At 40.0% G+C, this 27863-nt stretch overlaps 1 protein-coding gene across 1 annotated transcript in view; it reads left to right on the forward strand.

Moving 5' to 3' along the window:
• LOC109928086 (CUGBP Elav-like family member 4) overlaps positions 1-27863 on the forward strand; it is a 1150049-nt gene that overhangs the window by 897964 nt on the left and 224222 nt on the right. Inside the window, exon 6 of the mRNA XM_048604689.1 lies at positions 2234-2272. Coding sequence (XP_048460646.1) covers positions 2234-2272 — 39 coding nt within the window. The remainder of the gene's footprint in view (positions 1-2233; positions 2273-27863) is intronic.

The following is a 27863-nucleotide window of genomic DNA, read 5'->3' on the forward strand; positions in this document are numbered from 1 at the left end:
GGCTGACCTTTGAAGAAGGGTTTAGGCCCGAAACATCAGCCCTCCTACTCCTCTGATGCTGCTTGGCCTGCTGTGTTCATCCAGCTCTACACCTTGTTATCTAACTTATTATTTTGTTTGACTTGATTTAATTTTACCATCCTTTTGTTTGTGATCCTTCTTGAAATCCAAGTTGCAATCTCTTCTTTAGAAATAAGACTGAATGAAAATAAAGATAAGTTTATATTGTGCATATCCAAGTAAGTCTTTATGGTAAATTTATAATTTATTCTAATGGTAACAAATAGTTGTCAGAGTTACATGATGGCAAAGGTGGATCAAAAAAGGAAGAATATGGAAAGGAATGCAATCTAGCAAAAAAACATAAAAATAGACCGTAAAATCTCCTCAGTGTACCTTAAAAGGTAATGTTTGGCTAAGATGAATGTGGGTCCGTTAAAAACAAAAGTAATTTATAATGGGGAATAGAGAAATGGCAGAAAATCTAATGAGTACTTTGTGTCTATTTTAAATATGGAAGACACAGGAATTCTCCTAGAATTAGAGATCCAAGTCACTTGGGAGAATGAGGAGTTTAAGGAAATTAGTGTTAGTAAGGTGGTTGTACTGGAGAAAATAATGGGACTGAAAGTTGATAAATCTATGAGACCTGAAAGCCTATCTCCCAGAGTGTTGAAGGAGGTGGCTATAGAGATGGTCAATGCATTGGTAATTATCTTCCAAAATTCCAAAGATTCTAGAATGATTCCGACAGATTGGAAGCTTGCAAATATCACAATTTAAGAAAGAAGCAAAGGATAACACAGAATTACAGATCCATCAATCTTAAATAAATAGTGGAGAAAATGCTAGAAACTCTCATAAATGACTATAAACTAGAGTTCATAAAGATGTGAGGAGATTTGATTGAAATATATTCACTTCTAACAGGACTAGAGAGACTAGATGCAGGGAGGATCCAGGTGATACAGTCTTAGGATACAGGGCAGACCATTTATGACAGAGATGAGGAAATATTTCTTCACTCAAAGAGTAATGAACCGTGGAATTCTCAGCCACGAAGGCACTGGAGGCCAAGTCACTGAATATATACAAGCAAGAGACAGATTTTTTTTAGATTTTGAAAATATCAGTGAGTATCAGCATAAAGTGGGAATGTGGCATTGAATTATAGGATCAGCCATGATTATACTTACTCAATTCACTGGAGGTATTCACTGACATCTTCAGCCTCTTCCTCCTACAAGCTAAAGTCCCCACCTGCTTCAAGAAGACCACCATCATCCCGGTACCAAAGAAAACACATGCAATGTCCTTAATGACTACTGTCAAGTGGCTCTGACCTCCATAATCATGAAGTGTTTCAAGAGACTAATCATGGCCCACATCAACTCCAGCCTCCCAGCCTGTCTCAATCGCCTGCAATTTGCCTACCGATGTAACATGTCTACAACAGACGCCATTTCCTTAGCCCTGCAGTCATCCCTGGAACATCTGAACAACGAGGACACCTACGTCAGACTTCTGCTCATTGATTACAGCTTCACTTTCCACACTATAATCCCCTCCAGACTGATCTCAAAGCTCCAAGACCTAGGAATCAGGTTTGCCCTTTGCCAATGGATCCACAGCTTCCTGACCCATGGACCACAATCCATAAGGATAGGTAACTGCACACCCTCCACGATGACACTCAATACTGGAGCTCCCCCAAGCATACATTCTCAGCACCCTGCTGTACTCCCTGTACACCCATGGCTGGGTAGCCAAATTCTGACCAAATTCCATCTACAAGTTTGCTCCAACACCACTGTGGTAGGACGGATATCAAATATTGAATATCGATGAGTCAGAATACAGAAAGGAGATAGAGGGCTTGGTGTCATGCTGCAATGATAACAACCTCTCTGTCAATGTCAGCGAATCAAAAGAATCAAAAGACTTCAGAAAGAAAGGAGGAGAACATGCCCCTATCTACATCAATGAAGTGAAGGTTGAGAGGGTCGAGAGCATCAAGTTCTTAGGAGTGATGATACCGACAACCTGTCCTGGACTCCTATATAAATGCAATGGTCAAAAAGGCACAACAACACCTCTTCTTTCTCAGGCAGCTTAGGAAATTCGGTACGTCCATAAAAAGCATACTGTCTGGGTGCATAACAGCTTGGTACAGCAACTGCTCTGCCTAGGACCATAAGAAACTACAAAAGATTGTGTGCTCAGACCATCACAGAAGCCAACTTTCAATCCATGGACTCCGTTTTCACAGCTTGTTGCTGCGGAAGGGCTGCCAATATTATCAAACAGCCCTCCCACCCCAGTAATACTCTCTTACACCTTTTTCAGTCATGCAGAAGCTTGAACACACACATCAACAGGTTCAAGAACCGCTTCTTCCCTGCTGTTATTAGTCTGATTAGACTCTCTAACTTCAAATAATGTTGACCTTGTTAATGTTGGATCTTGCTTCATGCATCTCATCATCATAGAATCCCTACAGTGTGGAAACAGGTCCTTCGGCCCAACAAGTCTACACTGACCCTCAGAGCATCCCATCCAGACCCATCCCCCTATAACCCACCTGATCTACATATCCCTGAACACTATGGGCAATTTAGTGTGGCCAATCCACCTAATCTGCATATCTTTGGATTGTGGGAGGAAACCGGAGCACCCGGAGGAAACCCACGCAGACACAGGGAGAATATGCAAACTCCACACAGACAGTCACCTGAGGGTGGAATCGAACCCAGGTCCCTGGTGCTCTGAGGCAGCAGTGCTAACCACTGAGCCACCATGCCGCCCCTCGCATGCAGTGTAACCATGTATGCCACACTCTGCCTAAGCATCCTATGATCTGTGTGTCCTTCCTTGCAATGATCCACCTGTACTGCTTGCAAACAAAGCTTTTCACTGTATTCAGGTTCACGTGACCAGAATAAATCAAATCAAAAATCAAATCATATTGAATGGCAAAGCAGGCTCAGAGGCCCAAATGGCCTACTCTTGTATCTAATTTCCATTTTTCTATGTTAGGTTGTGATAAATGAACGTTTGGACAAAAATGATATGATTGAACATAGTGCACATGGATTTGACAAACTTGTTGAAGTTTTTTGAAGGATATTACAAACAAAATAGATAAACAGGAGTTGATGCATATTATACATTTGGATTTTCAGATGATTTTTGATGAAGTCCGCACACAGAAATTGGTTATCAAAATTAAAGCACAAGGGATAGGAGGCAAAGTACTCGCATAGATTAAGGATTGACTAACAGCCAGAAAGCAGAATAGAAATAATTGGATCATTCTTGTGTTGGTGCACTGTGGCTAATTGCATCCCAAAAGAATCAGTACTTGCACTCTTGCTGTTCTAAATATATGCCAATGACTTGGACATGGGACTAAATGTAATGTTTCCAAAATCAGAAATGATGCAAAATTAAACAAAATTGTGTGTTGTGATGAAAATGTAAACCATTGTCAGGAGGATTTGGACAGGTTTAGTGAATGGTAAGAACATGGCAGATGGAATTTAATGTGCAAGAATGTGATATTATCCACTTTGGTAGGAAGAATTGCTGCAGAGTATTTCTTAAAGAGTGAGAGGTTGCAAAGTGTAGATGTGCAAAAGGACATGGGTGTCCTTGTCAATTAGTCACTAAAGATAAGCACCAAACTTTTACGAAGGCTAATGGAATGTTAGCGTTCATCATAAATGGATTGAGTGTGTGTGTGTATTGAAGTCTTGCTTCATTATAGGAGCTTGGTTAGACTGCACCTGGGATATTATGTACAGTTTTGGTCTCCTTATATAAGAAAACATATTATTGCCATAAAGGGAGCAATGAAGGTTCACCAGACTTGTTCCTGGAATGGCAGAACTGTCCTTTGAAGAGAGATTGGACAAACTGAGCTTGTATACCCTAGAGTGTAAAAGAATAAGAGGTGATCTCATTGAAACCTACAAAATACTGAAAGGGATAGACACAGTAGATGCAGGGGAGATGTTTTCCCTCAATGGGAAATTTAGAACCAGAGGTCACAATATATAATGGGTGATTGTGATAATGTGGGTAAAAGGCATTGAAGTGTTCAATCAGCAACAATTCTATTAAATGGTGGAGCAAGCTCAATAGGCTGAATGGCCTACTCATGTTCCTGTGTTCCTGTAAATGAATAGGTGATGATTGATTTGGATAGCTGTGACATTATACACAATATCAGTTGGGATTCTTACTTTCACAAGTAGAGTAAAATTCAAATACAGGATGTCAACATGAACTGAAATTAATATGGCTCTAGTTCCAATCATGTGGGACTGTAATACAGATTTCATTTCACTGAAATAAACAGAGAGCACTGGTTCATTGAATACCAAAAATATTGACATCCCTACTGCATGCCTCATAAATAATTGTATTACACATGATCTGTGGTTGGTAAGAATTAACATGGATGTTTTGACCATTTGTCCCTGCTGTGCAATTGTCTCTTTGTGCTTTTCAAGGTGGGTATATTTTTAAGATATTTTGTGTTTCTAAAATCAAGAATATTGTTGTTAACTAATGGAGCATTTTTGTTTTGGTTAAACAAAGCAATCTGCTCAGCCACGCAATTAATTTTAACCTCAGAAATCCACCCAAAAAAGCTACACTGATTTTTAATTTTATTTCCCTTACTAATAACCTTAATCTATTGTGATTTAAGGTGTGATTTATATATAATGTATTATCATTTATTTTAGATCATGGCTATGGGACTAGTAATGTGGATTTGGCCTGTAGTTGTGAAGGAGTTTAAAGATTAACTTGTATGTATATCTGTAGCCATCATGATTTCTTTTAAAAGTAACAGTGAGGAAGCATGCACCTGGTCTATAATGGGGTTTTGTTTTCATTGGGAGAGATTTTGCAAGTTAACAGAGTAAACAATTTTGTAAATATGTAAGTTCCCCTTCAAGTCAGTCAGAATGCCTACTTGGAAATATATCACTGCTCCTTCAATGTCACTAGATCAAAACAGTAGACCTCCCTCCCCAACAGCATCGTGGATCTACACATATCAAATGGACTGCAGTAGTTCAAGAAGGCTGGTCATTACCACTGATGGCCAACTAGGGATAGGTATTAATACTGAGCCAGCCAGCAATGTCCACTTCCTGTGAGAGTATTAAAAAAAAGTTTGAAAGGTCAGATATTGATTTTTTTTCTCTCTCTCTTTGTGAAGTGGAAACACCCATAACTTGGTAAAAAGGCTTCTGGGTTTCAGTTTGGAACTTTTGTGGAAGTCGTGGCTGAACCTGGATATGTAAAACAGTTGCTTCTGGCAGAAGGAGATGGTTCAGAAAGGCTAAGGAATAAGTTAACTCAGTGTAAGGAGTTTAGGTTTAAAGCTCCCAACTAGAAGTATTTGGGTAAAACCTTGCAGGGATTACTTGCAGCTGAGAAAATCCAAAGTCAGTTGTATGAAATTTAAGAAAGAGGCATTTAGATTCTTAAGACTGGAAATTGAAGCTATATTTATATTAAGCCCTATAGATATGTTCGAGAAGGGAATTGTTTCTCTAGCCATTTGGATACAGAACTGGCTTGAAGGTAGAAGACAGAGGATGGTGGTGAAGGGTTGACTATCAGACTGAAGGCTTGTGACCAGCAGTTTACCACAAGGATTGGCGCTGGGCCCACTGCTTTTCACCATTTATATACATTATAGGAACATGAACATAGGAGGTATGGTTAGTAGGTTTGCAGATGACATCAAAATTGGAGGTGTAGTGGAGAGTGAAGAAGATTAATTCAGAGTACAATGGGATGTTGATTAAATGGACCAAAGGGCCGAGGAGTGGCAGATGGAATTTAATCCAGATAAATGTGAGGTGCTTCATTTTGGAAAGGCAAATCAGGGCAGTACGTATACACTTAATAGAGTCATAGAGTTATACAGCACAGAAACAGACCCTTCAGTCCAACCAGCCCATGCCGAACATAATCCTAAATTAAACTAGTCCCACCTGTCTGCTCCTGGCCCATATCCCTCCAAATCTTTCCTGCTCATATATCCATTCAAATGTCTTTAAATGTTGTAATTGTGCCCACATCCACCACTTCATCAGGAAATTCATTCCACACGCAAACCACCCTCTGTTTAAATTGCCTCTTATGTCTTTTTTAAATCCCTCTCCACTCACCTTGAAAATGTGCCGCCAAGTTTTGAAATTCCCATCATAGGGAAAAGGAAATTACCATCAACTCCATCTATACTTCTCATTATTTTGTAAACTTCTATCAGATCACCTGTCAACCTCCTACATTCCATTGGAAAAAGTGCCAACCTATCCAGCCTTTCCTTATCATTCAAACCTTCCATACCCATCAATACCTTGGTAAGTCTCTTCTGAACCCTCTCCAGCTTGATAATATTCTTTCTCTAACTGGGCGAACAGAACTGCACACAGTGCTCCAGAAGAGGCCTCACTAATGTCCTGTGCAACCTCAACATAATGTCCCAATTCCTATACTCAAAGAACTGAGAAATGCAGGCAAGCATGCCATATGCCTTTTTAACCATCCTATCTATATGTGACGCAAACTTTAAAGAATTATGTACTTGCACCCTAGGTCTCTCTGCTCTGAAATGTTACCCAAGGCTCTACATTAATTGTATAAGCCCTACCCTTTTTGTTGTACCAAAATGCAATACCTCGCATTTATTGAGATTGAACTCCATCTGCCATTTTTTAGCTCATTGACCCTTGTAATCCCTTTGTAATCTTGGAAAACCTTCTTCCCTATCTACAATGCAACCAATTTTGGTGTCATCCACAAATTTACTAACCATACCTTCTATATTCTCATCCAAATCATTTGTATAAATGACAAACAAAAGAGGACCTGTGGAACACTGCTGGTCACAGGCCTTGAGTCCAAAAATCAACCCTCCTCCACTACTCTCTGTCTCCTGCCATTAAGCCTATTATGTATCCAATTGGCAAGCTCACCCTGAATCCCATGTAACCTACCTTTACTAATTAGTCTATCATGCAGAACCCTATCAAAGTCTTCACTAAAATCCAAATAAACAACGTCTACTGCTCTGCCGTCATTAACCTTTTTGGTAACTTCCTCAAAAAATTCAGCCATGTTTGTGAGACACGACTTCCTCACACAAAACCATGCTGACTATCACTCATCAATATTTGCCTCTCTATAAGTCCATAAATCCTATCTTTTATAATTACCTCCAACAATTTACGCAGAACCAAAGTCAGACTCAGAGGTCTATAGTTCCCTGGTTTCTCCTTACAGCCTTTCTTAAAGGTACAACATTAGCCACCCTCCAGGTATCGGTACCTCACCCATAGTTACAGATGATGCAAATATTTCTGCAACGGGTCTCATGATTTCCTCCCTACATCCCACAATATTCTGGGATAAATTAGATCAGGTCCTGGAGATTTATCCACTTTTATATTCTCTAAAACCTCCCGAACATACTCTTCTGTAATGTACTGTTTTTAAAACATCAGAGTTTATTTCTCTGCATTCTGTAGACTCCATTTCTTTCTCCTCAGTAAGAACTGATGCACAATATTAATTTAATATCTGTCCCATTTCCTGGGGTTCAACGCAAAGATGACCTCCTTGATCTTTAAGAGGCCCTACCCTCTCTCTAGTTACCCTCTCGCTCTTAATGTATTTATAGAAACTCTTTGGATTATCCTTAACCTTATCTGCCAATGCTATCTCATATCTCATCTTTGCCTTTCTGATTTCTCTTTTAAGAATACCCCTACACTCTTTGTATTGATTAAGAGATTCAATTGAACCAAGTTGTCTATGTCTAAAAAATGATTCTCTTTTATTCTTGACTAAAATCTCAGTATCTTTATTCATTAATTGTTCCTTAATCTTACCAGCCTTACCCTTCAATCTAACAGGAACAAAATGTCTCTGAACTCTGGTCATCACACTCTTGAATGCCCCCCACTTGTTAGACATTCTTTTCAGAGATCATAGAATCCCTACAATGTGGAAACAGGCCCTTCGGTCCCAAAAGTCCACACCGATCCTCAGTGCATCTCACCCAGACCCATCCCCCGATAACCCCACCAAAGCTACACATCCCTGAACACGACGGGCAATTTAGCATGGCCAATCCACCTGGCCTGCACATCTTTGGACTGTGGGAGGAAACCGGAACACCCGGAGGAAACTCACGCAGACACAAGGAGAATGTGCAAACTCCACACAGACAGTCGCCCAAGAATCGAATTCGAGCCCCTGGCGCTGTGAGGCAGCAGTGCTAACGACTGAGCCTTTTACCTGCGAACAGCTTTTGTCTCATACCATTAAAATTTGCCTTGCTCCAATTAAAACTTTAACTTTTATGGAAAGCTTATCCTTTTCCGTAACCATTTTGAAACTAGTCGACTTATGATTGCTACACCCAAAGTGTTCTGCACTACTATTTCAGTCACCTGCCCTGCCTTATTGCCCAAAAAAAGGTCTAGTTTTGTTCCTTTTCCAGTAGGAGTAACCACATATTGATAAAGAAAATTTTCTTGTGCACATTTGACAAATTCTTCACCAACCATGCCTTTAACACTATGATAATCCCAGTCAATGTTTGGAAAATTAAAATTCCTCATTATTACAACCTTATTATGCTTACATATATCTGAGATCTCCCTACATGTTTGTTTCTCAATGTCTCTCTTACTATTGGGGGGCTATAGTACAATCCCATTAAAGTGATCTTCCCTTTCTAATTTGTAATTTCTACCCATATGTTTTCACTGGACGATATTTCAAAAATATCTTCCCTAGTTACAACAGTAATGTATTCCTTAATTAAAAAAGCCACCCCCCTCCTTTCTTGCCTCCTTTTTTGTCCTTTCTAAAGCATCTAAAGCCGGGAAAATTGAACTGCCAGTCTTGTCCATCCCTCAGTCAAGCTTCTGTATTGGCTATGATGTCCCAATCCCATGTTCTTAAACATGCCCTGTGTTCTGCAGGACCCCTTGCATTGAAATAAATGCAATTTAGCTCTTTAGAGTTACCACATACTCTGAATCTCTCTTGTCTTTATTTTCTAATTGACATGCTCTCTTCACATTCAGAACCTATCCCACTAATCCTTCCATTTACACTGCTACTTAGAATTCCTCCACTCATCTTCTCTATCATATAAAGTCTCCCTTAATAGAATGAGCAAATCTCCCTGCTAAGATATTGGTCTCTTTCCAGTTTAGGTTAGACCCATCCTTTTTGAACAGGTCTTTTCTATCCCAAAAGACATTCCAATTGTCCAAAAACCTGAATCCTTGAACAATACACCAGCTCTACAGCCATTGATTTATCTCCTTTAACCTTTTGTTCCTTCCCTCGCTTGAGTTTGGCATTTAGGAGTAAACTAGAAATTACTACTACTAAGGTTTAATTTTTTAATCTTCTACCTACCCTCTTAAACATACTCTCTACTGCTTTAATCCTTTCCCTAAAAATGTCGTTCCTACCAATGTGTACAATAATTTCTGGTTTCTCAATCTCACATTTAACAATATGCTTGAAACATTTAGAAACACCTTTAATCCTAGCACAAGGAAAACAAAAACTATCCTAAATTTACACTCACTGCCACAGAATCACCTGTCTATGCCCTTGACGGGAGAGTCCCCTATTGCAATAATTCTGTTAAATCTTGTCAAATGCTGCCCAGCGTAAGAATCATTGCAAGTGTCCAATAACTGACTAGCCCTTCCATTTTCCTCGGAGACACTATCCACTTCAATTGTTCCAAAAACCGAATATCTATTTGATAGAGGAATAGCCACCAGAGACTTTTGAACTACCTTCTTAACTTCCCTGACAGTCATCTATCTATCTGACTGATCCTGCTGGGTAATAACTTTTCTAAATCTAATAGCCATCTCACTCTCTACCTTTTATTTGGCCTTAATAACAATAAGCCTAAAAAAAAGGATGTTTCAATCACACCTTACATGTAAACTAAACTACCATTTATTACCTCCAGAAAATAATATTAAAATGGAAAAAAATATATATATCAAATGTATAAAAATTAAATAAAATCAACACTTAGCTGACTAACTGAATAGAAATGATTCCTCTTCAATAAATTCATGAAGAAACCTCCTCTGGAGCTGACCATGTGTAGGACTCTTTGGAACAAAAAGACAACTCCTTATTTAAAAAAAACTGTTTGGCTTTTTCAAGAAACAAACTTTTTCAATATAAAAACAACCCTCTAAATCACATATAGACATTTTTAATTTCTGATTTAAAAATAAAATAAACTCAGCTGTTCACTGTAGGCCCTTTAAAAAATGTTTTTAAAAAAGTCCATTTGAAGAAGGGTCGCTTTTTTTGTGGATTTTTTTGATTTATTTGAATGTTAATGAAACAACTTGGAAATAATCTTATATTAGTAAACTATAATGACTGTAATAACTGCAAAACTGTAAAAAAAAAATCATAATAAATCTTTAACTAGGCCTACAATTCCAGGAGTAGCTGCAAGACCCACAGTGCTCACTTTAACACCTAATGATAAGGTGCTGGGGAGTGTTGCTGAACAAGGAGACCTTGGAGTGCAGGTTCATAGTTCCTTGAAAGTGGACTCCCAGATAGATGGAATAGTGAAGAAAGTGTTTGGTATGCTTGAATTTTATTGGTCAGTGCATTGAGTATAGGAGTTGGGAGGTCATATTGCAGCTATACAGGGCATTGGTTTGGCCACTTTTGGAATACTGCATTCAGTTCTGGTCTCCTTGCTATAGGAAGGATGTGGTGAAACTTTAAAGGGTTCAGAAAAGATTTACAAGGATGTTGCCAGAGTTGGAGGGTTTGAGCTATAGGGAGAGGATGAATAGGCTGAGGCTATTTTCCCTGGAGTGTCAGAGGCTGAAGGGTGACTTTACAGAGGTTTACAAAATCATGAGGGGCATGGATACAGTGAATAGACAAGGTCTTTTCCCCGGGCTGGTAGAGTCCAAAACTAGAGGGCATAGGTTTAAGGTGAGAGGGGAAAAATTTTAAAGGGACCTAAGAGGCAACTTCTTCACGCAGAGGTTAATGCATGTATAGGATGAGCTGCCAGAGGAAATGGTGGAGGCTGAAGGTCTCAGTGGACAAGTTGGACTGAAGGATCTGTTTCCACGCTGTATAGCTCTATGACTATATGCTGTGAGTACGGTAAAGGGGTGCTTTTGAGATTAATGGGATTGTGCTTTAACATGTATTTTGAAATCTTTGCATTTGTTTTATATGTAAACAACTTGGACTATTATATTTTATTGCCATTCCTTTTGCATAATAAACTTTTGTTTTATTGTTAAAACTGTATCAGCACCATTGCAAGATTATGTCTCAGTGAGAGACCACCTCATTAATATAAAAGAAACAACATATGATCAATCAATCCAGATTTCAGGCTCAGATCTGGCTTGTCCAGTAATAAATCAACTGGGATCATAAAAATTGTTTATTGAATAAAATTATTGAGAACTTATGAAATCTTATATAATGGAAACTTACCTGAGAATGGCCCAGCTTTTATTCATAACCTTTACACTTAAAAAAAGAGGCTGAATATTACTCCAGATTTCAAGATAAACCAATAACATTCTATCCTTTCACATCACTTATTCACAATTATGTTCCAAGATCAAGATTTGAGTTTCATGTTATCCAGTTTCTCCCATTGACATCCACAGCTTATTCTCACTCACTAATATCATTTAGGAAAGGAAAGGGTATGCCATGCTTACCTGGTCTGGTTTACATGTGATTCCAAACTCACAGCAATGCGTTTGACTCTTAAATGCTCTCTGGCAATGAGGGACAAGAAATAAATGTTGGTCTAGCCGACAATGCGCTCTTGCCATGGAAAAATAAAAGAAACCTCTGCCATCTGAGTCAAAGACTGTGAGCATATGGCCCATTCCAGAGACTTGAGCACAAAATCTAGTCTGACAGCTCAGTGCAGCATGGAGGGTTTGAGACCCTGCCAGATGTACTGTCTTTTGGTTGATATGTTTAATTGAGGCTATCCCTGCTGCCTCAGGTGGATGTAAAAATTCCATGGTACAATTTAGAAGAAGTGCAAGAGTTATCCTAAAATCCTGGCCATCATTTAACCTCCAGCTAACATCACAAAAACAGATAAACAAGCCATTTCCATCCTGCTGCTTACAGCTTTGAAAGCTTGCTGCGGGCAAATTGGTTTCTTCCCAAATTACATCAGTGACTACATTTTAAAAGTACTTAATTGCCTATAAAGTGTTTTGGGGGCCTCCTGATTTTGTGAACGGCCCATGTCTTCGATTTTTACTGGCTCTATCCCCTTTTCAGTGTTGATAAATTCTCATACTTGACGTGGAATTTGATACGAGAAGGTGGATAAATGTGGGAACTTTCTGCTCTGAATATAATAAATTAGTTGCGCAGAATAAATGGGAAATGATGGGCCCCATTTGCAGTATTTTTGACTATTTGGAAAAGTAAATGGAATGTCCATATCAATATTGAATATTGCTTTGCTTGCATTTACATAGGAATAGGAAGACATGGACAGGACATGAAAGGCCATTGTGCCAAATAATCTCCCCTCCTCCACGCCTTTAACATGCCTCTTTAGAAAGATTTTTTTTTCTTCTGATTTGCCTATGAGTCTGTTCATTCTATTTCAATAAGCTTCACTTATAAGACGATAAGATACAGGAGCAGAAATAGGTTATTTGGCCCATCGAGTCTGCTCTGCCATTCAATCATGTTTCTCAACCCTGTTTTCTTGCTTTTCCCCATAACCCTTGATCCCCTTACTAAAGAGGACCCTATCTATCTTTGTCTTAAATACACTCAATGACTTGGCCTCTGCAGACTTCTGCAGCAATGAGTTCCACAGGTTCACCACCCTCTGGCTGGAGAAATTCCTTCTCATCTCAGTTCTGAAGAGTTGTCCCTTTACTCAGGGGCTATGCCCTCCAGTCCTAGTCTCTCCTACTAGTGGAAGCATCATAGTGTTATTAGGAAGAAGAGTTTGGTGACTTCTTTTCAATCACCTGGAGTAATTCTTCAATGAGGAACCAAGGTGAAGAACAAGGAGCCCATTAAATTTGAACATATTTGAACTGGATAAAATTAGAAATTGTGTTTTGATAATACCAAGCTTGAGATTTTAAGATGTTCATATTGCATGAGTTAGAGGGAGTAAGGGATATAAAAATAACACGTTGAGTAGATTTAAGGAATTGATTATATATACCACTGACATTTAAAAACACTGCTTGAGTTTTATCATTTCACTAGAGCATCCACCTTCTGTTCCATTTCAAAGCCAAATTCTTTTTTAGAAGTGAGCCTTTTTTTCTCATGACTGTCATTAATGTTACTCTGTAGAGGATTCTTCTGTACTAAACATCTGTAGCTGTGGACTCTCAATGCATTTATTTTATCCCTCATTTGCAATATCTTCTGCATATGTAACGTTAGCATTCCATTTGATGGCAGACCTGCAAGTTGCTACCAGAGTGCATTTTTGTGTCCGCCTGTTAGCTGAAAGGAAGCCAACAGAATTTTCCTGAAATATTCCCTTTGATTCTGTCAGGCTGTCTACACCAGCAGCTGCTCACTCTGACATTCGTTATGCAGGGAGCGTGGTGACAGGAATCCACCCTCATTTTCTCACTGCCACGTACAGTGTGAAGGGAAATGTACTAGTACATCTGGCAGTGAAATGGTTACACCATCATTCCCAATCAAGATCCGAAATCTGATTGCAGGCATGCTTGGCATTGTGTCAGCCAGAACATCAGGTCCTTTCAACCATTCTTAAAAGACATTTCAGGGCTGTTTGATTAAATATTTATCTAAGAGCAGTTTGTGTGACACTTTCAATTTCCACCGTTTGCAGCTAGTAAAGGTTGATGTTGTCCAGTTCATTGACAAGATTTGGAGGGATGTTGTTGATAATGCTGTGCTTCTTAAGGGCTTAAGCTTTATTTTATCCAACGGCAGAGTTTGTTGGAGATTTGACTTGTGTAAAGATTACAATGATAACTCGGTACTTTCTTAAAAGGACATTGGGTGGATGTGTCTCAGCCATTGAACAGTGTGGGCAATGACAAGAAATGTGGCAGAATACAATGAAAATGAGAAAAAAAACCCAATTTGCGACGTTAAGACAAAAAAGTCCAATTTTACGCTTAAAGTTTCAACAGCTCAATTAGAATCTTGCTGGGAAGTAGGGAGGTCCATATTTCCATGCATTTGCATCTCATTATGAGTTAACCTTGCCTCATTTATGTGCCAAATAAAAACTGAAAGAATAACTGTTCTGAGGAAGGGTCACCAGACCTGAAATGTTAACTCTGATTTCTCTTCACAGACCTGCTGAGCTTTCCAAGCAGTTTCTGTGTTTGTTCCTCATGTATATGCAGTTCACCATTCTCCCATGCACTTGTGAAAGATTAGATGGTGCCAATTCCCGAGTTGAAAGTCAAAGCAGTTGCTTGGCCAGTGCAGCTTGCTGCTTGCTTCTCTGAGCCACCACGTTCAAGTCCATTCACCAACATTTCATTACACACTTCACAGGCAGTGACCACTTTCACCCTCCTCCAAGGAAGTCTACATCAGCAAAACACCAGCTCACCCCGTCATCATGGTCCATCCTGGACTAACTCAGACACCAGCACTTCACCACTGCGTTTTGGAACTTACTGACACCTTACACTGCAATGTTCTGCCAAGCCATTCTGTGCACAAGGACAACCATCTTACACATTATTTTCTTACACGCCCACTTTGTGTTTTTTTGGACACTCACAGCATCTCTGTTTTGCTTTACCTTTTAGCACAATGCTACTTAATTGAGAACCTACAGGCACACAGCATCTCTGGCTTTTTAGCACAGACAGAAAGATAGGCAGCTTGACATGGTTGGCAGCAGTGAGCAGTCAAATTGAAAATGATGTTGTATGGCACTGTGCTATGTCAATATAGCATGTATCATTCAGGAACAGCATCTACCAGCAACTTATACAACAACTACACTGAATGTGCTTCAAATGCCCATGTCTGAATGTCAAAGGAGCACAGTCGTTAAATAAAATGGGTGGATGGGGAGCTTAACAGTTAATCGTGTTGACAGCAATGTTAACACAAAGGGGTTGGGGCAAAATCAGGTGGAGCCTGAAGCTCACTGTCAGGAGCATGTGACATCTTCCAGCAACCCTCAACTGCACAACAAGAAAGAAAATGGCTGCCAGTACTTTCACAGTGGGGGGAGCAAGTTTCTGTTTTTTAGTTTGTGGGGCATGATGTACATGTTTGCGTTATGAGGCCAAATCTGGATGGTATTTGAGCACTGGTCATCACCCATCCTTGAAGGAATGTGTGCTCCCTTGTTGACTACAAATGTAGAATGCACCCTTTCCTCCAGAAAAGTGTACACTGATGAATGATCCTGTAGTCACACACACAAGGAGAAGTTTGAAAAGTATGGAACATTTGTGGAAGCAAGGACCTATTACAAAGCATTCACATTTCCTTTGACTTCAGTAATTTTCTTATTGAAGCACTAAGTCTCATCTTCACGAACATAAGGGTTGAAGGATCCTTAAAGTCTGCTGCTGACAAAGAGGTTTCTTCCAGATGAGCAATGCTTCACCAATTCAACTTCTATCCTCCTGAACATGTATAAAGAGGCTGCTTAATTTTAGTAGTTATTTAACCAGGCACTACATCTAAAATGAGTCAGGCAGACATGTATGTGATGACTGAATATTTACAGATGTGAAGCGTATTTACAGTAATGTGTCACCAATGCCATCTGTGTAGCTTCAGTGTGTTTTATTTCCTTGCCATCCCATTGTCTCTATGTGCAGACCCGGGGACCCACCCGGGGTCAGGGTGGAATGGGCCTCCTTTGTAATCAAGCCTGTGGCCTGGAAGATTTGGGCAGATGACCCTTGGGGATGCTCTCAGTACTGCCCAGATATTAAAGTACTCTCCTTGGCTGAAACTTCTACAGCACTGGGGATGGCCAGTGGTGCGCAGTTGGTGGGCACTAGTACCTCTGGAGTGTCCTGAGAGGGAGCTTTTATGAGACTTGTGTGTAATTCCTCTTCCATCTGGACACCGCCCTCTCACCTTGAGAGGAAGGAGGAAGGAGTGGGGTTGAGGTCCTTCGTGGTGTAGGAACACACCTTGCAGGCACGTCAGCTGAGGGATCCGTGGCTTCTTCTTTAGAGGTGGAGGAGAAGCTGATGGGTAGAGGAGTTGGTCTCTTTAGGGAGGAGGTTGTGTTCCAAGTGCTTGCATAGGGAAAGACATTAGTTGTGCAATAGAGGTCGAAGATTCAGCATCTTAAACATCCATTCACAGTGGTAGGTGAACAGTGCATCACAGAATAATGAGCTCACTGGATTCCTTCAGCAAGAGGCCCCAACATTCCCACATGAGTGGTCACAGTCCTCTCCACACATCTTGAAGATCTTCTCAGAGGAGGTGTGGAGCCGAACGTCGTCCATACTGCCACCTGTCATAGCTGTTTCAGTGGCTGTTGTGTAATAGTTTCTCCTACAATGAAACAAAAGGAGGGTTTGAATGAGGTGAAAGTGATTGGAAGAGCTGTTAGTGGTGGTGTGGGAGCAGCAGGGGTGGCAAGGTGTCCAGAGTGAGTGAGAAGGAAGCGCAGAGAATAGGAAGTGTTGTTTAGGAGGATGCACTGAGTGAGAGCCATTGAGTGGAGATGTTGTTTGTAATAGTGAGAGTAGTAGAGCATTAGGTTTGGTGATGTTACTGTGCAATGACAGGGTTACAGTGAGTCTGAGGATGCAAAGACAAGATGGTGGCACTCACCCTGGCACTGGCTCTCCTGGAATATGAAATGGCAATAACCTGAGGAGCTCTCTGTGTGCAGGCTGGCTGGGTCTGGCACTATGGGCTCCTTTACTGGTCCACAGAACAGAAGACGGCCCTTCTCTCCACCATGACCCTGTCCACCAGCACCTCCAACTCCATTTGACTGAAGTGGGCTGCTAGCTTCCCTTTCTGGGACAGGTTCTATCCTGGAATGGTGAAGCATCTGGGTATAAAGACCACTTCTTCACTTGCAGCTTTTGAAATGTTGAACAGCTGATGTTTAAATATGCCGCCAACAATGTAAATGTCTCAAAGTCCAAGGTTGAGAATGTATATGAACTGGAAGAGTACAAGTAAAATGATACAAAACTGGTATCTCAGTTTCTTTGAATCAGAGATAGTAGGAACTGCAGATGCTGGAGAATCCGAGACAACAAGGTGCAGGGCTGGATGATTTCAGTTTCTTCATTGGATTTCACGCTTAAAGTCATTCCTGGAGGTGAACCGATGGTTTTATAAGTCACAGGAGCCACATGGTGAGATACTGAGTCACACAGTGTATTAGAATTCTAGTCACTCCTGCTTGTAATTACACTTGTGTTGCACTTGAACATTGGCCAAGGGCAAGATTGAATATGACCATGATGCCATTGTGAAAATAATCAGGAAAGCACTTGCATTGCCCAGGCAGGTAAATGGAGAAAGCTTACTTGTGTACAATTCAGTAAGTTGAAAAGTACAAAATCAAAAGAGTTCTATAAACCTCTAGTACAAACTCACACAGAACTGAAGACAGTGCAGATATGTGCAGTTCTAATATACATGGTAAAAACATGCAATACTTATGTACAATTTGGAAACATATAACATCACACCCAGATGTGCAGTTTTGGTTTCCTTTTCTGTGGAAGAGTGATCTTGTTCTCAAGGGAGTGCAGCAAAGGTTTACCAGGCTGATTCTGGGGCTGGCAGGGAGGAGAGATTGACTCAGTCAGGATTGTTTTCACTGGAGTTCAGATCAATGAGGGGGGTTCTTATAAAGACTTATAAAACTCTAACAGGGCTAGACAGGATAGATGCAGGGTGGATGTTCACCACGGTGGGAGTGTCCAGACCCATGGGTCACAGTATGAGGATTCGGGTTAGACGATTTAGGACGAAGATGATGAGATATTTCTTCACTCAAAGAGTGGTGACCCTGCGGAATTCATTATCACAGAAAGTAGTTGATGCCAAAGCTTGAATATATTCAAGAGGCAGCTAGATATAGCACTTGGGATCAAAGGGTATGGGGAGAAAGCAGGTTTAGGCTATTGAGTTGTGCGATCAGCCATGAATGGTCTCCTCCTGCTCCTATCTTCTATGTTTCCATATTAATCTACAGTACAGGACCTGTATAGAGTGCAGAAAATGTGGTACTATTACATAGAAATACACAGAACTAAAGAACAATGCAAATACATTGAATATGGAACAGCACAGCACAGGAACAGGCCCTTCAGCCAACCATGTCTGTGTTGACTATGATGCCAGTCCAAACTAATCCTATCCCCTCACATGGTCTGTATCCTTCTATTCTCTGCCTGTTTATGTGTCTATCTAAATGCCTCTGCTACTACCACCTCCTCTGGCAGCACATTTCACGCACCTACTAGCCTCTGTTAAAAAATACTTGTCTCACGCATCTTTAAGATCTCCCCTTCTCACCTTAAACCTACACCCCTAGATTTTGATGTTGCCACACTGGAAAAAGATTCTGACTATCCACCCTATCCATGTATCTCAAAATTTTACATTCTTCTATCAGGTCACCCCTCAACCTGTGACACCTTAGTGAAAACAATCCCGAGTTTGTCCAACCTCCCCTTATAGTTAATACACTCCAATGCAGGCAACATCCTGATAAAGAGATAGCAGGAACTGCAGATGCTGGAGAATCTGAGATTTTCTGAAGAAGGGTCTAGGCCCGAAACGTCAGCCTTCCTGCTCCTCTGATGCTGCTTGGCCTGCTGTGTTCATCCAGCTCTACACCTTGTTATCTAACATCCTGATAAACCTCTTTTGCACCCTCTTCAAGGCCTCCACATTCTTCCTGTAGTGTGATGGCCAGAACTGCACACAATCGTACAAATATGGCCAAACTAAAGTCTTATATAGTTGCAACATGACTTGCCAACTTTTATACTCCATCTTCCAACTGACAAAGGCAAACATGACTTACGCATTTCTTACTATCTACTTGTGTTGCCACTTTCAGGGAGCTATGGACTTAGACCCAAAGTGCCCACTGTATATCAATACTCCAAACGGTCCTGCCAGTTACAATATATTTTCCTCTTGCATTTGACCTCACACTTGGCCGGATTAAACTCCATCTGCCATCTTTGTATGCAACTTTCCAACTGATGTATACAACTGTATCATTTGGCAACCTTCCTCACTATCCACAACTCCACGAATTATGTCGTCTGAAAACTTACTAATCAAACCACCTAAATTTTCATCCAAATCATTTGTATATATATTGCAAACAATCGACGTCCCAGCACTGTACCTTATGGAACATCACTGGTCACAGAACTCCAGTCAGAAAAGTACCCCTCTACAGCTATCCTCTGTCTTCTATGACCAAGCCAATTTTGTATGCTGTTGAACAACTCACCATAGATTTCATGTGACTTAATCTTCTGAACCAGCCCATCAGGAGGGACCTTGTCAAACGATTTAGCAAAGCCCATGCAGGCAACATTCACTGTCTTACCCTCATCGATCATTTTTGTCACTTCCTCAAAATCTCAATCACATTTGTGAGACAAGACCACACCTGCATAAATCCATGCTGATTATCCCCAATAAGTCCAGTCTTTTCCATGTGTGAGTAAATCCCTAAGGCAGAACTAAGATGCAGCACAGAAATATAGAGAATAAACATGTAACAATAATATAATAACATAATTGATAGGATGCAGAGCTGGGCTGAGAAGTGGCAGATAGAGTTTAACCCTGAAAAGTGTGAGGTGATTCATTTTGGAAGGAAAAACTTGAAAGCAGAATACAGGGTTAACAGATTCTTGGCAGTGTGGAGGAACAGAGGGATCTCGGGGTTCATGTCCACAGTTCCCTGAAAGCAGCCATCTGGGTGGATAGAGTTGTTAAGAAGGCGTATGGTGAGTTAGCTTTCATTAATAGAGGGATTGAGTTCACGAGCCGTGAAGTTATGCTCCAGCTATACAAAAGCCTGGTTCAGCCACATCTGGAGTATTGTGTCCAGTTCTGGTCGCCTCATTACAGGAAAGATGTGGAAGCATTGGAAAAGGTGCAGAGGAGATTTACCAGGATGTTGCCTGGAATGGAGGGAAGGTCTTACGAGAAAGGTTGAAAGAGCTAGGGCTTTTCTCTTTAGAACGACGAAGGATGAGAGGTGACTTGATAGAGGTGTACAAAATGATCAGAGGTATAGATACAGTAGACAGCCAGAGACTTTTTCCTAGGGTGGAGGTAGCTATTACGAGGGGGCATAGTTTTAAAGTGAGTGGAGGTGGATATCGGGGAGACGTCAGATGGAGGTTCTTTACTCAGAGAGTGGTAGGGGCGTGGAATGCATTGCCGGAGAGGGTAGTGGAGTCGGCCTCATTAGGGGCATTTAAGCGGCTGTTAGATAGGCATATGATGATAGTATAAGGTAGGGGTGGAGGTTAGATAGACCTTAGGATTAGGGTAAAAGTTCGGCACAACATCGAAGGGCCTGTACTGTGCTGTACTGTTCTATGTTCTATGTTCTATAAAATACAGAGTGTATCATGACTATGCAGTACAGAAAAATGCAGTTTTATTTGACAATACATGCTGTTCTAATGAGTTGCACTGAGACATATAGGACTAACGCCTTGCACAAATGCAGATGTTTGAAAAAAAAATGATAAAGCAATATGAGAGAATATTAGGTGGGGGGCATATGGGACGAGGATCACTGCTCATGTGAAGGATAAATAAATGTGTAATGCTGAGATGGCTACACATAGTATTAATCATAGAATCATAAAATGGCATATCACAGAAGAAGAACTTTTGAGTCTTCAAAGCTGTGTGGGATCTTAGAAAGATCCATTTTTTTAAAAAAATTTCACTCGTGGGATGTGTCATTTACACAGCCAGCCTTTAGTTTCCAATTTTCATTACTCTTGACAGGTGATCATAAGCCACTGTCTTTAACCACTGCAGTCTGTGTAGTGAAGGTATATTTAGAGTGCTGTTAGGGCTATAAAAGAACAAAAATATATTATGGTTTAAGGAACGAGAGAAGCTGGAAATGCAGGAATGTGATCGGACATGTTGAGCACCTTTGTCAACCACGGTGGAGGCGTGAGTCCTCAGTTGAGGGAAAAAAATAGACATATCTGAAGTGCTGTTGTGGAAGGCTGTATCATCAGAAAAGATGCAACAGAGGTGGAAAAATTGGAAGAGTGAGATGGAATCCTTCAAGAAAGCAGGGTGCAATGAAGTATTGTCATGGTATCTGTGGGAGTCATATAGGAGGGAAGGCAATGGTCTAATGGTATTAACACTGGACTGTTAATCTAGATACCCAAGTAGTGTTCTGGAGACCTGGGTTTGAATCCTACCACGGCAGCTGGTGAAATTTCAATTTAATAAATATCTGGAATTAACAGTCTAATGATGACTATGAATCCATTGTTGATTGTCATAAAAACCCATCTGGTTCATTAATGTCCTTTAGGGAAGGAAACTGCCATCCTTACCTGGTCTGGCCTACATGTGACTCCAGACCCACAGCAATGTAGTTGACTCTTAACTGCCCTATGGGCATTTAGAAATGGGCAGTAAATGCTGCCTAGCTAGCGACGCCCTCGTCCCATGAATGAATAACAAAAAAAAAATTGACTGGTAATCTGGGAAATGGAGATGGATATGTAAATGAGGGATAATTTCCCTGCTTTTGTTTAAAATTGTGGAATGGGATCATTTAAGGCCTGTCAGTCCTTATTTTAACACCCAACTAAGAGACAACTTCTCACTGACTACTGCATTGAAGTGCCAGCCCAGATTGTTTTGCAAGTCCTGGAGTGGAGTGATGGAGTGAAATGCAGTTTTTTTTAAAATGAATTAAACAACTTTGGGAGGGAAAATCAAAAAGACTTTGTTTTGAATGGCAAAAGACTGGGAAATATTTGCATTCAAAGGAGCCTCAGGTATCTTTTACATGAATCACAAAAAGTTAACAAACAATTAGGAAGGCAAGTGAAATTTTTGCTTTTGGTGCAAAGGAATGGTAGTATAAGAATAAAGTCCTAATGTGGTCATTCAGGGCCACAGTGAGTGTTCTATATACAGTTTTGGTTTCCTAGCCTAAGGAAGGACTTTCTTTTCCTGAAAGGAGTGCAGCGACTGTTCAGTAGACTGACTGTGCCTTCTTCAGAACTTCCTTGGAAATATGAAAAATCATTTTGGACTTTCTAATCCCAATTAATTTGCTTGTTTCCAATAGATCTGTCGCTTCCTTTGCCAAAATAATGACACACAATTCCTTTCAAACAAAATTGTCAATTTTTCAGAGATACCCAGTGGCAAAGCATTCTCTGTACTGTCATCTGTGAAAAGAACTGGTTGACAACCTCTTTCCTTCCTGAGGTTAAACTTGCTCCTGAATGTTTTTTATCTAATGGGAAAGTGACCTGTTGCTTCCAACATTATGACAACTTACATTTCATCTTTCTCAAAGCTCTACTTTTCTATTGTCAGCAAATTTCAAAATTGATTTCTTGATGGCCTAGTCCAAATAATCTATATATGCTGAAGACAAAGATGGACAAAATATTGACCTTTGTGGTACACCACTTTCAACCCTTCTCCAATTTGAGCAACCTCCATTTCAGTTCTGATGGAGCATTATATTGAATACTCCTTTCTTTATAGAAGCTTTTTGAGTGCTCTGAGCACTTTCTGCTCTCGATACCTATGTATGTTAACTCTTTGTTTCTAGTCCATTATCCTTCTGCCCATAGTGATACATTTACTCTTTCACAATACACCCAATGGTTTAAATCAAGCCTCTTGTTTAATAAGCTGTCTCACATTTTCAAATGGATAGCATCATGCATTCACAGGTTCTATTATCTAGTCTGGCTCTATTGGCACGAGATAATCGAGCCGGAATATATGATAGAGCCGGTATAGGCATGATGGGTTGAATGTCCTCTTTCTGCTCTTTAATAATTCAGTGATTCCACAATACTCTATTCTCCCTATGGTTTCAATGGGTTATGTCTTTAAAAATTCTAATAATCAAGTCTGCCTTCAATGAATTTGCTCTCCCTTCAGTTTTAAATTCAAAGTAACTTTATCAAGAATTATAAGAGTTTCTCCATCACAGGTATAACTGATGTTTGGTTAATTGATTTATCCTTCTTTAATTTTCTGAATTAGAGTAAAATGTTGACCATTTTCCTCTCTCATGACACATATATTTGCATATTAAATGAAAATTAAACAACTGCAGTTAGATTCTTGTGTATCTCCTGTCTCATACAATTTGGTAGCTAAATATTTTAGCCAACAAGGCTCAGTGACTTAGCTTCCACTATGAGTTGGAATCATAGAGTAATGGAAACAGGCCCTTCGGCCCAACTGGACCATGCTGACCATGGTGCCCACTCAGCTAGTTCCAATTGCCTGCATTTGGTCCATATCCCTCTAAACCCTTCTTTTCCATGTACCTTTCCAAATGTTTTTTAAATGTTGCTATTGTACCTGCCTCAACCACTTTCTCTGGCAGCCCATTCCATATATGGACCACTCTCTCTGTGTGAAGAAGTTGCCCCTCAGGTCCTTCTTAAATCTTTCCCCTCTCACCTTAAACCTAGGCCCTCTAGTTTTCAATTCCCCATCCCTGGGAAAAAGACTATATGCAATCATTCTATCTATACCCCTCATGATTTTATACACCTCAATAAGGTCACCCTCATTCTCCTATGTTCCAAGGAATAAAGTCCTATCCTGACCAGCCACTCCTGATAACTCAGGCCTACTAGTCCTGGCAACATCCTTGTAAATCTTCTTTACACACTTTCCAGTTTAACTCTGTCTTTCCTATAACAGGTTGACCAAAACTGGACCAAATCATGGAATCACATAGCTCAGAAGGAAATCGCTTGGCCCGTTGTATCTGTGTGTGGTGTCTGAAAGAGGAAGAATTTAGTTACACTCCCTTGCTCTTATCAAATGAATTTTGATTTTTCAATATTTTTGGAAGCAACTCCTATTCTACACTTGGCTCAATCAATTTGTTCAGTACCTTCATCTAAAATGTCTATGTTTTCGCTTCCATCATGATTTAAGGGGAGGCAGTGATGTAGTTATAATGCCCCTGGACTAGTAATCCAGAAATCCAGGCTGTTCTGAGGGCATCCATTTGAATCCCGCCATGGCAGATGGTGGAATTTGAATTCAATAAAAATCTGGAATAGAAAGCTACTCTACCAACAACTGTGTAACTGCTGTCAATTGTTACAAAAACCCATCTAATTCATGCATGTCCTTCAGGAAAGGAAGTCAGCCATCCTTACCTGGTCTGGCCTATATGTGACTCCAGATACATTTTTAACTGCCATTTGGCAAATTAGAGATAGGCAATAAATGCTTGGCCTAGCCAGTAAGGTCCACATCCTATGCCCGTTACAAATAAAAAAAAGTCTGCTCTTCATCCTTAGTAATCTTACTGATTTTAAAAATGTTTCATTTTAATATGCTTATAAGATGCCTTTATCTTTCCTTTGCCATTATCTGAAAGCCTTTTTGTATTCACTTTTCCTCCTCCTTATCCCAATTTTTACTGTTCCTTCTGGTGAGGAAATAAAGATCAAAGGGACTTAATCTTCAAATTAGAGCTTTTAGGAGTGAAATCAGGAAGAAATGTTTTTCTTCACACAAACAGTCATGGGAACCTGCAACTCTTCTCCTAAATGCAGTGATTACTGGACAAATTGAGACTTTTCATGATCTATTTTGTTGAATAAGATTATCAGAGTAGATGGAGTCGAGGCACAGAACAAGCATGATCTAACAGAATACTACAGCAAGTTTAAGAGGCTGAATACCATAGACCTTCTTAGGAATAAGGCCATTCATCCTTTGCAACCTAATTCTTCAGTCTGTTAGATTGAAGGCGTGTCTGTGTTTTAGTTCTACTATCCATGTTAATTGCAAAACTTGTATTACGCTTGTCCAGGAAGTCCTACGTGCGTTTTACTAAAAGCAGATCTGCTGGAATACTATAACATAGAAATGCTTAAAGGATGACATGTATAGTAGATCTGATAGGAATCAGTATAAAGAAGATCTGTTCTGAGATTCACGAAGAGTATCTGACAGAAATTTGCTTAAAGTAGACCTGACAGGATTCTGTAGAAGGTGAATCCGACGGGACTGTGCAAAAGAAGCAACTGACAAAATTTCTCGAGGTGGGATGCAAGTGGAAATTATGCAAAGAGAATCTAACAATCTAAAGAGAATGTGACAGAAAGTGGAAAGGATCTGACCCAATGCTATATAAAGATTCCCAGCAACTCGAGGTTATATTTTATATCTGAAAACCTTATGAGAAGGTGAAATTATTTGTTAAAACATACTACATCAAAAGAATATGACGACATCATGAATAAAGTGAATCTACTAGAGTGCTATAAAGAAGGAATCTGACAGAATACTATAAAAGAAGCATCTGACTGAAATGTATACAAGGCCAATGTGAGGGACATAATACAGAGAAATTTGATCTGGGTTCTGTACATTGAGGCGAAGAGACGTTTCTATACAAAGAGATCCAAATCAGGGGATGTGGAGGATTCTGTCAAAAGACCATCTGACACAATACTGCATATAGAAAATTGTAAAAACAAAAGGTGGTCTGACAAAATATTCTGTTCAATATGATTGCCAAGTATTGTCGTAATATAAATCTGATGTGACTTCATTTAACGGAGATCTGGCAAACTGTGGTGTAGGGTGTAAGGATGTTTGTAAAGATGAGGACCATACTAAACCAGAAGATACAGTGAAAAATGAGTAAAGAACAGTTAAGGAATTACCATATGTTGCATTTGTCTTTCTAAATATGAATTATTTAATAACTGGAAGGGTCCTCTGTTTCTGCATACATTCATGGGATGTGGCTGTCACTTATTAGGACAGCATTTATTGCCCATACTGGGCGTACTGCTCTAGAGAAGGTGGTGGTGAGCTGCCTTCATAAACAGATGCAATCCTAGAGGTGCAGAGTTCTAGGATTTGACAGTAAGGGTATGGTGATATAACTCTAATGTAAATGAAGTGTGTTCAAGGGCAGTTTGCAGAGGTGGTATTTCCATGTGCCTGCTGCCCTTGCCTGTCTAAGTGGTAGAGATCAAAGATTTAGAAGGGATTGTCTAAGAAACCTAGGTGAATTGCTACAGTGCATCCAGTAGATGTTACACACTACTACCACTGTGAATTGTTCATGAAAGGAGTGAATGTTGAAGGTGTTGGATAGGGTTCCAGTCAAGTAAAACAAAAACAAAGTTGCTGGAAAAGCTCAGCAGGTCTGGCAGCATGTGTGAAGGAGAAAACATACTTAACATTATGGGTCCAGTGACCCTTCCTCAGAACTCCAGTCAAGTAGACTGCTTTGTCCTGGATGGTGTTGAGCTTCTTCAGTGTTTTTAGAGCTAGACTAATCCAAGCAAGTGGGTAGTATTCCATAAACATTTGTGACTTGTATGTGGGAGACAGCCATTTGGAAAATAAGAGATGACTTACTCCCCACAGAATTCTTAGCCTACTTAGATCTGCTCTGCAATTATAAACCCTATTTGGTTTCTGGAAAATGATAAATCATAATTCCCTGGATTCTGATAGTTGGAGATTCAATGACTGATTTGCACCACATGCACAGGTATTCTCTGTCTCGACTACAGGCATCATAGCAGTTACATGGGAACACCAACACTCACAAGTTCCTTCTCATTTCCAAGCTCACTTCTCATAGATTCAAAATGCAACATCCACATGTTGCAAAATAAAGATGATGGGTTAAATGAAAGAATTACCCTCTTTCTTTGGAGTGCAGTTAGTAAGAAAAGTTTGGAGGAGAAAATTTAGAGAAAACAGCTTCAAGTTAATCTGTAAGTGAGATCTTCTTTTTGTGATCACATCAAGGGGTGCATCTATTGCAATGTACTATAAAAATGTGTTACTGAGCTGGTTGCATGAAAGTAGCTCCTATTTCTACTGAACTGTCATTAACATAGGTCTTCATTGGCTTTTTTAGTGTTAAACTAAGCCATTGCTACATAATGAGATTGAAGTTGATGGATCCAGTTGTTGGCATATTGATGCTGTACAATCCCAAAAATAGACTGAATAGTAGTGTTTGACTTGCATGTAGGCAAACAGACAACCAAGCTTTCCTTCACAACAAACTTGTTTGTTCTTGCTGCTGAGTTCATTGCGAGCCAAGACAATTTCTGACCACTGCATGAGGGACTTTGTACCAAATGGAGATAACTAAATCTGTTTTTGCTGATTATTCAACTCAGACCTAATGTCAATGGGACCAATTTCCCAGTCCTGATTTTATTCTCCATTAAATCCCAGAGGTCTTTGAGTTAAATAGAAAAAGGCACAACTAGTTATTGGAGAATGTGATGTAGAAGTTGCCATAATGGGATTACTGGGATCAGGCAGTATTTGTGGAAGCAAGATATAACAGAGGAATATAACAGGGTCCCAAATTGCCACTGATTTCTTGTGAACTAATCAGGCCCCAATGTTATACGGTTTTTCAGTAATAAGTACGTGTCTCAGTCCAGAGCCCCTTTATCACCTTAGACATTTATCCCAACAACTTTCCTGCCTGTTAATCAACTCTTGTCCTTAAGATCCTGAATTAAATTTACTGCTTCTCATGGCAAGCTTAAGTT

Source organism: Rhincodon typus, chromosome 1 (assembly GCF_021869965.1).
Source record: "Rhincodon typus isolate 14 chromosome 1, sRhiTyp1.1, whole genome shotgun sequence".
Taxonomy (NCBI): Eukaryota; Metazoa; Chordata; class Chondrichthyes; order Orectolobiformes; family Rhincodontidae; genus Rhincodon; species Rhincodon typus.